The sequence below is a fragment of the Castor canadensis genome, chromosome 9 (assembly GCF_047511655.1).
Source record: "Castor canadensis chromosome 9, mCasCan1.hap1v2, whole genome shotgun sequence".
NCBI classification, from domain to species: domain Eukaryota; kingdom Metazoa; phylum Chordata; class Mammalia; order Rodentia; family Castoridae; genus Castor; species Castor canadensis.
The window spans coordinates 120308921-120322370 of NC_133394.1; the positions used below are offsets into that span (position 1 = coordinate 120308921).

At 35.0% G+C, this 13450-nt stretch overlaps 1 protein-coding gene across 1 annotated transcript in view; it reads right to left on the minus strand.

The window, feature by feature from the left end:
* Positions 1–408: 408 nt before the first annotated feature.
* Positions 409–13450, minus strand: part of LOC109675910 (glutaredoxin domain-containing cysteine-rich protein 1) — a 109410-nt gene continuing 96368 nt past the window's right edge. Inside the window, exons 3-4 of the mRNA XM_074041100.1 lie at positions 10134–10199; positions 409–588 (exon numbers count right to left, since the gene is read on the minus strand). Of these exons, the coding sequence (XP_073897201.1) occupies positions 409–588; positions 10134–10199 (246 nt within the window). The remainder of the gene's footprint in view (positions 589–10133; positions 10200–13450) is intronic.

Genomic DNA, 13450 nt, shown 5'->3' on the forward strand with positions numbered 1-13450 from the left:
TTAGAAATGTGTGATGTATCTAGGGAGTCGCATTAAGTGATCTGTGAGAAACAGATGACATTGCAGTAGACCAAAAGACACCATTAGATACATTTTGTCTTTTCTTTAGAAAATCAAATACATTTAAAGGACCAGACTTTGGGTACCTGACAATGGTACTGAGTTCTCCATTAACTCCAGTTAGAAACCAGAGTCTAGCACAGGGCTTGGCACTTAGTAGTTTTTAAATAAGTATTTATTTAATAAATCAACAAAAACTATCCCAGCAAAAATTTGAAACAAAGGCAATTATAATATACAAACTTTATTGATTAATCCAAAACATAACTTTGTTTTTTTAAAAAAAAGTATAAACCAAATTATAGCCTTTAATTCATAAAATGAGGCTTTTCAGGGTAGAAGCCCCAATTAACCAGCACAGTTCTTACAACGCTGAAGACCATTCTCATTGCAAGCTGTACACTTCAAGGCCTTGAAAGAGTCTGTAAAGCAATTTCGAAATACTGACATCTTGCTCCCATGGCACACGGAGCACGGAAGAAAGCCAAAACCTCCACAGGAACGACACTCGTGTGGATGCTGCACTCTCTGCACAGGATGACAGGGGACAAAAGTTAGAAAATGTGTTAGCATGAACAATTCAATCAGTCTTCCCATCATTCTGTACTGTGTAAGGTTGTAAAATAATATTGGCATTACTTACTATGGCTATACACTTGAAATCACCTACTAACATTATACATCAGACTGAGGGGGAAATTAGCTAAAGTCCTCCTTCATTACCCCATTGACTGCCATGGATAGCACAGGCTTGTTGCACAGTAAAGGCTGGTAAATTTTAGGTTAAATAATATGCCTTTAAGAATTCCATCACATTTTTGCAAAACAAATAATTTAGGAGGTAGTTATTCAAATTAAAGGAAAATACTTTAATGTTCCCACTAGTATCTCTTACCAGTTTTATGTCCTTGTTTATAGAATAGGACCTCTAACAGCAAATTTGGAAAATTGGAGAACTATGTTCTAAAATATACAGGGACTACAATCAACTGAAAATCCACTGCTATATTTCCAATTTGAAAATGCTTTATTCTTTTCAAAGCATTTCAAATGCATTATGATGTTGAATCTTCCCCCATTCTTCCCTCCACATATGTAGGTGTTTGCTTTGATAAAGATATCATTCAAGCATCATTATCCTCATTTTATACTTAAGGAAACAGTCACAGATAATGTACATCCATAAAACTTCCCTACTTCTCTAGCAGTAGAATGAAAACAACTAGTCGATGTGTTGAGGGCAAAATTTTGAAAATCATTATGCATTTCTACTTTTTGAACATGCTGCCTTTGTTGGAGTCCACTAGGTGGAGTCTATCAGGTCAGGGAAGATTGGGTGCCGTTATAAAGTGAATAAAAAAAGAAAAGCCATGAATCGATTCTCAGCTTCTGACTTAGAGAATAGAAATTAGCAGACAAATTTGAAAGCCTAGCTTTGTAAAAAGAGTACTTACCAAAACAAGGTTGGGAAATACACACACACACACGCACACACAAAGACACACTCATAGAGACATGCATAGCATACACATACATAAAGCTTTTTTTTGGAGACTTCTATTTCCACATGTACAAGTCTCCAAAAATCCAACTGGAAAAGAACTTGATTAACTGTATTTAACCCACCATTTCTCTAATGTATACCACTAACAGAACCCAGGAAACTTTTCCTAGGAAATAAATATAATTGTTTCATAATAAATAACTTGTGGAATATACCCTGAAAAACAAACATAAAAACATGATTGACTTATAATTTACACATTTCCACATCAGTTTTCAATATGCATTTTCAGGTATGTAACAATATTCACTTATAATTACTATTTGACTTAGCTCTTACATCAAGATGGCAAAACCTATGAAAATTTTCAGTCTTAATAGCCCAAAATTACTTTGAGATAACGTAGTGGTTGCCAATCTGACTAACACAAACAAGGAACTTTGTCACAATTATAGAGATGCAAAGGTCTTCCAAACAATACATCAAATGTATGTAGCAATTTTGTTATTTTGCAAATGGATTTCTGTCATTTATATATGCAAAAATTGACCCTCAAAAGGATGCACTGGACTTAAATCTTTTATATTAAAATTTCTTTGGAAAAAATACTTATGAGTAAAAACAAAACAAGCCCAGTAATGGAAACAGAATGCTTTAAAAATATAGACCTAAATATAGGCCTGTAATCCCAGCTACTCATGAGGCAGATAGTGGGAGGGCTGTGGTTCAAGGATACCCTGAGCAAAAAGTTAGTGAGATCCCATCTTAACAAAAGAGCTGAGCATGGTAGTGTGCACTTGTTGTCCCAAATACATGGAAGCTCTAGATAAAAGGATTGCTGCTCAGGCTGGCCCTGGCCAAAAATGCAAGAGTCTATCTAAAGAAAAAACATTAAAAAGTAAAAATCCTACAAAGGTAAAAGGGCTGGACAGGTGGCTAAAGTGGCAGAGTGCTTGCCTAGCAAACACAGGCCTTGAATTTAAATCCAACAACAGCAAAATAATGTTTTAAATGAAGGAATTAGTAAGTAATGGTGTTCTTTTCCAATTTTATAAAGAAAACAGATCCTTGGCATCACTAAAGCTATGAAAGTAATTTACATTAAAAATATTTAATAACTTATACAACAAGTGCACCAGCTAGATAGAACTGATGCTGGACCAGCCTAGAACTACAGCAAGAAACCGTAACACTCCAGCATCCAGGACTTCACTCGTTGCTGTTGGATTGTGAATAGGTCTGGGATTCTAGTAAAGCAGGATTGTCAAATATTGCAAATGAGTATACAGAATGTTCAATTAAACTTGAATTTCAAACAGACCATAATTTTTGTATAAGTATATATAAAATATGCACAAAATGTTGCATTGGACATACTTAAACTATAAAATTATTCACAATTTATGTGAGATTTAAATATAAGTGGGCATTCTATATTTTATTTGGCAACCATATAGAAAAAAGGCTGCCAGACCAGAGGATTGATGTTTGGGCGGCAGTTCTTTATCAACCACTATAAATTATTTAGTATCTTAAAACACAGTAAAAACATGTTTCAATATTTTTAAAAACCAGTATAGCTGTACCAGTATACATTACCTGAATACCAACTTATCACTTCCTGGTGCATCCCAAGACACTTGCAAATGACTACATTTTTTAATAGCATATAGTTTTACCATAAAATATATTTGTGATGACAAAGAACAACAAAAGTGAAATAAGATGTGAGTGCTAGGCAGCTTCCTAGGCTCATTCTCTTCCTATTTTACTCACCCCAACACTAGGCTGCTAGTATGCAGAATTCAAAATGGTAACACAACAAAATTAAAAATTTTTCTACATCAGGGGCCTGTAATATGGCTTACAAAGATTACTTTCAAAAGGAAATAAAGGCCAATTGTTAAATCCACTAAAAACAACAGTCTATTTCTTCATAATTTATCCAAAAAGCACAGTAAATAAATGTCACAAAACAAAATTAATACATTAATACCAAAAGCTCCATTTCCATGTTTAAAAAGAATCACAAATAGATCAGGCCATCCTGAAATCCTTTCTTCAGAACTCATAAAATTCTGTGATGTGATGTGTATTTTACTCAGAGTTATTGAGATGATTCAATGAATTATTTTACATACAATGAATAGAACATTGCCTGGCACATAGGAGACACTCAATAAGATTAGTAATTATTGGCCATTATTTCATTTATAAATATCTATCTAAGTTTTATAGACTAACCGCTATTGCAGGCTAAATTGCCCAGGGTCACATAGCACAAACATTTTTTATCAGCTGAATCATTTGATCTAAATATATCTATATTTAGCTTTCTTGGTGAAGTTGTTTAAAAAGTACTCAGTGGGTAGGATCTTTATACTTTTTAATTCATTACAAAAATCTTTATCGAACATACACTAGCAGAACACTATGCAAGGCATTGGGAATACAGCATTGAATTACACTTCCTTGTTCTACTAATAATAGCTCCCAGCCCTACCCCTAGGTCTTTGAAAAGATCTACTTCAGTCATGTAAATTGAAACTTACAGAATTCTCAAGTCTCTAACAAAATAATAAGGGGACAAGGATACAAGGGTGGAATACATAAGTGATTGTCAAATAGATTTACTTTGTAGTACAAATTCAAATTTCAGCAATATATAATGTATTCTAGGTCATCCAATGCAGAAACAGGATCAAGAGTCTATGTTTTCTTCAAGATCAGAAAGTAAAGCACTTATTATTTTTAACTTCAAATTATATAATCTTATTCCAGTAGATTTTAGAAGTCTCTTAAATACCCTACCAAAGCAAAGGCAACTGGTGACCATAAACTTCATCATCTAGATGGTTTATGAAGTCTACTTATTTATGTAACAAACGGTCAACAAGTCCACACTTGGGATATAATCATCTCTGAATAATTAAATTCTGTCTATATATTTTAAACTAGAGTCAACCTTTTAATTCAGCATATATTTGCTAAGTACCTACTAAACACCTCACTGCCTGATCAAGTTGCTAAAAAAATAATACCTTTCCTGTGTTCCAGCATTCTCAGTTTGCAGTTTGGAAAGAAGCCATTGGACAAACTGCACAGGAAATTTGTAGCTTATAATCTTAATATCTCTCTGAATGTAGGTGCCTGATTCTCCACCCAAATTGTTTGGACAGCCACAAACCTACATAAATGGGTATTTAATATTCAGAGAGAAGCAGATGGTATCACCTGATTACACAGGTGAGTAGGTGGTTCTCTATTGCCATGGCCTCTGAACATGCCATGCCCACTCCCACCAAAAGAAGAAACATCCAGAGCTGTGCTTCTCCAGGGAGGCTGAGGACAGTCTTTGACATCTCCAGTGCCTTATACACACAGCCTGTGGCATTTCTACCATCCTCATGTGTAGCTAAGGAGTCTTTCCTCTGTTCTTCACAGTAACAAATAGAAGTTACCAGCCCTCAGGGGAGAATCAAACTAAGTAATTCTTAGAAACTTTATAAGAAAACAAGGACAGAAAATGGGCACTATGTTGGTAATTTCAGTAGACATACCAACAAAACTTTCTGTCCATGTTTTAAAAAAATATATGGCTAGGCAAAAGCTTACTTAGAACTTCTTTGCTATTGAAGACTTTTACTCCAGTGTCTGCCAGAACCAGTGGTACGCTAATACATCTCAGTAGTACCCTGGCTTTCTCTGTATGGGAGCCAAGAGAATCAACTATCCACTTCAATGATCATTTTAGGGGAAATCCTAAGACTTTTTTTTACTTCTAATCTCCAGTCTGATTATTAATGTTAATAAAAGAATACAAATAAAAAAATCTTACTAAAAAATCTTTTTCACCCAAGCATTCTCCTATATAAAATAATAACTTTCCTCCCAAATCCTTGGATAAAGAAGGATTTGTTCATCTATTCATTCAACAAATATTTGCATATTGAGTATATACCAGTTTCCTAAGCACTAGAAATAAATAATTGAGCAAAATAGACAAGAATCTATATCCCCATGAAGCTCATATCCTACTAGGAGAATGAGCTGCAAACTGTCAGAGCTACTAGCTATAAAGACCCCAGGTCTTTGTACTAACCATCACATAAATTACTTGCCTCTGCTCAACAAGCCACACCCACTGAGCATCCCAGAGCAATTTTCTCTTGAGCAGGATGTATGCTAGAATTCTGAAATACTTGAAATTATTTGCCAACTTCATTTTGATGGTCCAAAAATCTGCTAAGCTTCTTTCTTCACCATCACTTGGGATAACTGCTGAAACTGGTACCTGAATTATGAATACTATAGACAGTTATAGACTGTGGTACGCAAGTAAGAGTAGAGCTTGGCAGGATCCCTCTAATTTCTCTCTAAAGATATCACCAGTTTCCAGTCTTCCAGAATCCTCCACTGGTATCACAGCATGGTGTTAAATTCCAGTCTTTTGCCTGGAGCTAATACTTCTTTTTAACCTTCTAGTACATTTCTCACCCAGACTTTTCATCTTGCCATGGTATGGTCAAATATTCCAGACACACATGTCAGTTGATTTGAGAGTCATGACTGCATAAGCTCAAAGTTAATATCATGGGCTATGGAGTCATACTGAGTAAAATCAGAAATTAACCACTTTCTGTAAGGCCTTGAGCAAGTGATTTACTCTCTTGTCCCTCATTGGTAAAATAGAGGTAATAATAAAAGGACCATTTTAGCAGAGTTGTTATAAGGTTTCAATCACTTAAAATATATAAAGCACCAAGAATATCACTTGCTATAAATTAAAGGCTCAAATGTTTCTTGCTTTGTGGATATTTAGCTCCTGCTTCACTGTCAAAACCAACCACAAGTATGGGATGGTTCAGATTTAAATCTTACATCCCTATCCACTTTGCTTGATCTCCTAATGATTCTGCAAAGCCAGTCTTTTTATGTGAGTTGTTTTCTCTAAAATCCCATCCCCTTCTCAAGCACAGTTCTAGAATTTCTTGGCTGGCTGCAAATTCTGTATCGTTTTTATTATGTGGACAAGTCAGCCCAACTGAATTATGGCACCTTGATATTCTAATAAAAGTAGAAACCAGAATCATACCACCATTTTGAAAATTGGGAATAGTCATAAATATTTGCACCTTATTTACATTGCTTATAAAAATAGAGAAAGAAAAAAGCTTTTTCCAAGTATTTTAAGCTGAGATAGAATGGTTATGTTAACCTAGCATGAGGTGTTAAGATGTAGAATTAAAAATGGATAAAAAGGAATGAAATTTCAGATTATCAAAATTGACTGTAAATTTGTATGAAGAAAACTATTGAGGCTTAGCCATCTTATAAGATCCTAAAAGGCACTTTTAAACTATAGACATAAAAACAGTATGACATTGGTGTAATAAAAATATAAATGGATTAATGGAACTCAGTAGAGATTTCGGAGAAAGACTGAAATATATGTGGAGATGTATTATAAAATAGACAACACAGAAAAATAAAGAAATAATAAATTATTTGGTGGATGGTATTTGGAAGTTAGTTCACCAAATTTAAGAAAATAAAAGTAGCTGGGAGTCAGTGGCTCAAGTCTGTCGTCCTAGCTACTTGGGAGACTGAGATCAGGAGGATCATGGTTCGAGACCAGCCTGGACAAATAGTCTGTGAGACCCCATATACAAAATAACCAGAGCGAAAGAGACTGGAGGTGTGGTTCAAGTGGTAGCACACTTGCTTTGCAAGCAGGAAACCCTGAGTTCAAACTGCAGTCACACCAGAAAATAAAAAGAAAAAAATAGTCTGTGTATACAGCAGATATAAAAAGACAATTACAAAGTTAATAGAAGAAAAGATAGCCTTTGCAACCTTAATATAGAAGAGTACTTTGTAAATAAAAGCCAAAATCATCAAACAGGAAAATGTAATAGATTTGATCACATCAGAATATAGACTTTCTGTTGAAGGACACCATGGAAGAAGCTAAAAGAGGGAAGGAAATATTGTCAATGACTAAAACAATGCAGAAATTAAAATCTATAAAATAGAAGAGTCAGTCTTCTAAAAATCAAAGCTGATCAAAAGACAATTTCAAGTATTTTAATGGGCAAGGTTTAAGAATGCATACTTTACTGAAGAGGAAATGTAAAAGTCTAACAAACATAAATTCAACAGCAATCTGAAAAATATAAGTTAAAATAATGTGATATAGCTCTATACATACTAATTTGCAAAAAATTAGAAAATGGGACCATGTAACATATTTCCTGGAATGTGGAAATGTAAAAAAACACTTTCTCTACAAAAGGGAATGTTGACTGGTATAGCCGTTCCAAAAAGCCATCTGGCGCTGTGTAGAAAAATAGGTACACATCTGAGTTAGGATCAGCCTTTTTCACTCTCAGGGAAATCCATAAGAAAACATATTCAAGGTTGTCCTTTGCATCACCGATTGTTTCAAGGGGAAAATTGGAAGATGCCTGGGTGCCCATTAGTGAAAATGTGGACAAATAAAGAGAGTGGTGGGTACTATGAGCCACACTATCCAAAACAGAACCGCTGCCCACGTAAGACAATTTTAATCTAAATTTAAATCAAGTAAAATTAAATAAAATTTAAAATTCAGTTTTTCAGTCATGCTAGCCATACTTTAGGTCCACAATAACCATTTGCTATTATTTTGAACAAAACAAACACATCCTCATTCCATCATTGGAGAAAGTCCTATTGAACAGTGCTCCCTTGAAAAAGTATGCAGCAGTTAGAAAAATAGGTTAAATGTGCACATATCAATACAGATGGCTCTTAAAAACACCTTGCCCAATGAAAATATTTCAAAATCAAACAAAATTACATAACACCACTTACATAACTTAAAATGTGCAAAGATCTATTAATCAAGTTAAATGGCTTAAATAAAATGGTACATATTGATCTAAGTTAATTGTTACATGAGATTGGAGTAGAATATGAGAACATAAGGAAAGAAATAATTTGGTCCATACAGAATTTTTCGCTGAGAGGAATTTTAGATGATCAAGTTGCATATCCTTACTTGACAGATAAAGAAATCAAAGATCCTGAGAGGTGAAAGACCATAGCCACATAGCTACCAGTGAGCTAAAATCTTCTAATTTTCAAGTCATAATCCTTCAAAAATTATAAACTTTGAAAACCAATGAAATTTAGACCACTTTTATACAAGCAGGTTGACTCTCTAAAAAATATCGTATAGTTTTGAATTTAGAAATCAGATCATGGTCCTTTCTCTTCCTATATCCTAGAGACCCTTCTTCTTCACAAGCACTTTCTCTCTGGCTATCATCTCTATTAGACCAAAGTGTATAAATGCAATGCTATTGTTGTTATGACAGAAATGAGTACAAAGCTTTTCTGAGTTATTGCTATTGCAAGCAGCTCTGATCAAACATGATGTCTTCTTTAGCAAAGTGCTTATAACTACTACATACTTACTAAATGAATGAATATATTGTGTTTTCTTCTGGACAAGATCATGATACAAATTAAAAATGATTCCTATGAATAAGGAAGATAGTTCATTTGAGACATGAATTAAATACCCCAAGAAAGTAATACAAGGAAGACTTTGATAAGCACCCAACAAAAAAGGTTACAGTGATTCAGAGATAGAAGAGATTAGAAAGGATGTTTTGACGAAGTGATATACAGCACATGGGCCGAGAAGATGGCAGAAGGAAAGGAAGAACTGGAAAAAGAGCACTCTAGGCAAACAGAGGAACTTACATAGAGGAATGGTAGTAAGAAAGGACAAGAAATCACATCATTTTTTATTTTGACTGAGGTGGAAGCCATGTTAGAGAATCAAAACTAAGGTTAGTTTTGATTAATGGAAGATAGGCCAAAAAGAGTCAGTAGGAGAATGTAGATGCTCAGTGATTCTATGACTAGTCTAGTACATGGGAAAGGCCTGATTAATGTTTGCTTTCTCATAGTGATCACTAGTGTATACTTTTCACTCTTACAGTGACCCAGCCTAGATGTTAAAGCATATGGTCTTCCTATATAGAAGGATAAAGAGCTTGATAAAATAATTTAGCAGAGAAGCAATAAGGACTTTCTGGTTGCAAACAAACTTGATACATTATATATTTGGATAAGTATTTTTCTGATGCTGTAGTTATTAGAATAGGAACAAAAATTAAAATGTGTTTTTAGAGAAATAAGTTTTTCTTTTATTGTAAGGCATGATGAGCTAGTTCATGGAAAAGGCGAAATAGTTTCAATGGCAAATTTTAAGTGTGCTTCAAGACAATTGCCTGACTTAAAGTACCTCATCAACGTCTCTATTATAGAGAATTAGACTCAAATAAAGCTGACCAGAATTTTCAACTAATAGTAGGAGGTTGTTAGAAGATAACATTAAAGTCACTCTAGCTGAAGCAAACCTAATGGCAGGTGATAGCCAATTAAAACTGTCACTTGTATCCTGTTACACATTTGTAAGAACATGAGAGGAAAATTCAATTAGGAAAACTCAATTATAATCAGAATGTGTTTAGGGTTTTAATTTCTAAAAATAAGTTGCTGAAAGTACAGTTACCTCAATTTTGGTTAAGAGGTCTTGCAGTTCTCCTGATTCATTCATTGACAAAATTTTCTCAGCACCCTATTAACAAAAGAGGGAAAGGTGGGGGAAAGAAAATCCGTTCTGTTAGTATTTGAGAGTACAAAGTTATAATCAGGAGAACTTAACTCACAAAATAATCAACATGATTCTTCCCTTCATATCTGAGTAAACTTATAACAAGGAGGCCAAAAAGAAGTTTCTCTTTACTATCATAGATTTGTCCCTCTAATAAGGCTTCCTAGTAGTCTTAGAGAAAGCTGCCAGCAGGAGGCGAGCTCTGGCAAACCACAGATGTCACATCAAGTCCAGACATGGAAGGATCCAACACATCCTTCAGAGTTGTTCAAGGAGCTTGGAGCCAGCTCTACCATCTGAGAAAGGAAACCTATGAGCAAGTTTGAGCCTGGGATGTCTCTGCCCTACTCCAAACAGTCCTTGACATGCCCTCCTTACAGTCATGCATGTGACAATAACAACAGCTAATATAACGTAATACACTATAAACTGATGAATAATAAAGGAGTGTGGTGATAGGGAAAGAGTGAGTAATGTGGGGGTAGTCTGATTAAAGCATAATCTATACATACATGTCTGAAATGCCAAGGTGAAACCCCTTGGACTATCAATATACACTTTTTAAAAAAATGAACAAGAGGTCTTTTCCAGGGATGGGTACCAGTGGGGCGGGAAGGGAGGAATAAGGAAAGGGTGAATAAGAGTGAATACAATGGATGTATTTTGTATTCATATATGAAAATAGAAATCTGTTGAAATTGTTCTAAGTAAGGGGTGGGGGGAAGAGGGAGAACAATGGAGAGGATAAGTCCAACTAAGATATATTAAAAGCACATATGCAAATATTGTAACATATCCCTCTGTACAACTATTATATGATAATAAAAAGATCATCAAAAAATAAAAATAAACTAATAATAGTAGTAATAATAGCCAATATTGTTTATTGTGAATTAGGCAACAAGCACTATCTCATTTGACATAGTAGACTCAATTATTAGCAGAAATTAAGCCTCCATGGCTTAAGAGGAAGCATAGAGGGAATTTGAACTTAAACAGGAGACTTACAAAAGAACTGATGCTTTTAACTTTCAAAACTTTACTGTGAAAGTTAAAAAAAAAAAAGGGAGGGAGAAATATGTGCACTTCCCAATTTCTTTGAATTGCTCCAGTTTTCTCTCCTGTTTAGCTGCTTCTTACATTCTCCTATGTTTCCCATCATGTAGGGACGGAAGAAAGAAAAGGGGGTAATTATTTTCAATCAAAGGCAGACCCCCATATTTGCTTGTTCACATCATGTCTCCATTGCTTAGGAGAGTAGGGTCAAATCTATTTTTGATTAATGAACAAGACAGGGGGGAATATCATCACACAATAAATATTCCTTTTGAGATTCTTATTTTTGCTAGGCCAATACTCATTTAAAGAAATGAAAAGGTCCTAATTCCTATGGAAGTCACAATGTATTTTTCTATAAACACACATAGAATGGGAAATAGGTACCAAATGAGTGATGCAGAAAAAAATGGTAGCCTAGGAAATCACAATATGGGGAGCAGAGGGGAAGAGATCTACTTATAGAGGCTATAAAAGGCTTTCTGGGGTTGGAGGCATTTGACTATTTGATTGGGACCACAAAGATTGTATGGCGTCTCTAAGATGGGGCAGGCAATTCCGTAGTGACACCAAAGAGCCTCTAATCCTTGGCTTCATTTTGTTTCATTCTATCTTAGATAGCTCGTGTCTTCTTAAAACACTATTAATAAATACACAGGGCTATAGAGAATGTATATAAAATTCTGTTCCTTTATCTGTTGGCAGTTTGGCCAGGAATACAGACGTGACACATGTAAAGTGAGAACTAAGGTAATGAAAGCATATTGACAGAACATTAAATGTAATAATAACTGGTAATATTTTAGTATTGCTGCATTCTATTCCTTTTAAGAGTTAGCTAAATTAAAGTGGGGAAAGCCTCTGGAGCATTTAGTATATGAACTAAGGCAGTAAGGAGAACATATGCCTTACTTTTCCTTAAGTAAAAGAAAATGCACCACAATGACTTCAAACAAAATGAATGTACCAGAAGAGCTATCATGTATGTTTCCCAACTCTTTTCTTACTGGGGCATTGTGCCTCACAGTTGTTTGGAATACAATGCTATGACAAGAAAGAATCTATTTCATTGCTCACAAATACGGTAAATTTGCTCTGTCTCAGCCAAATAATTCCAACAGTGATAATACTAAGGAAGTAGGTTCCACTTCTCAGGAGAAATGCTAGCTTTGCTTGAATCAAGTAAGGTGCTAAAAACATCATTATTCCTGGTTTTCAAGATGCCTGGATATCTAGTGGACAGGTGGTATACCAAGGGCTCAAGACTGAGAAAAATTTGTCTGGTAACTGAGAACAGGCAGCCAAATACCTACTTTCCTCTCTGAACTGCTGCTTCTTAACCCAACCTTCACAACTCTACCTAACCTCTTCCCATATCCTTTCCTTGAAACCAACTCCTGGTCTCTGTAGCCAGAACCCCCAGTTCCGTAGTTGATCCCATGTCTCTGCCCTCCATCAGACCATGTCATTGCCAGAACTAAGAGCAAGATCCTGGAATGGGGACAAGAAAATCAGATGACTCCTCCACTCTGATCCTAAGAGCAGTAGCCACAACAACAGCAACAAAATGGGGATCTCACCTAACTGGAATATTTTAGGGGATAATTATAGGTCCCTCCCCTCCTGAGGTTTGGAACTCTGTTATCAGAGTGTTCCTGAATCTTCTCTGTTTGTCACTCCATTTGCATATTCCAAAAGTCTCATTCCCTGCCTTTTTCCATCAAAGACATTCCACAACAGAGAATGTTGTTGTGGCCCACAACAGAGAATATACTTCCTTAAGCACTGATATGCTTAAAAATGTTTCTTTGGTTGGTACTTGGCTAAGAATATTTGTTACTTTTCATGCATAACTCCACCATTTAATTCCACACTGCTGGAAATTAGTTAATCATTCTATGACTTGGCATAGTTTACCAAGACTTCTGGGATACCTACCGAAATATTTCTGGTGTGCTTTTTAATCAACTCTGAATTGATATTTCTTTAAATATAATCCTGAAAATATTGATCATAGAGCAATAGTAATGTATTAAGTGCTGGTTTTAAAAAGAAAAACAAACCAGAGAATATATCAAACTGCAATTCTTTAGGTGCAAGTGACCACACTCATGTGACTTCATGATAGAATTCCAGATAATAAAAGTGAGAGGATGAAT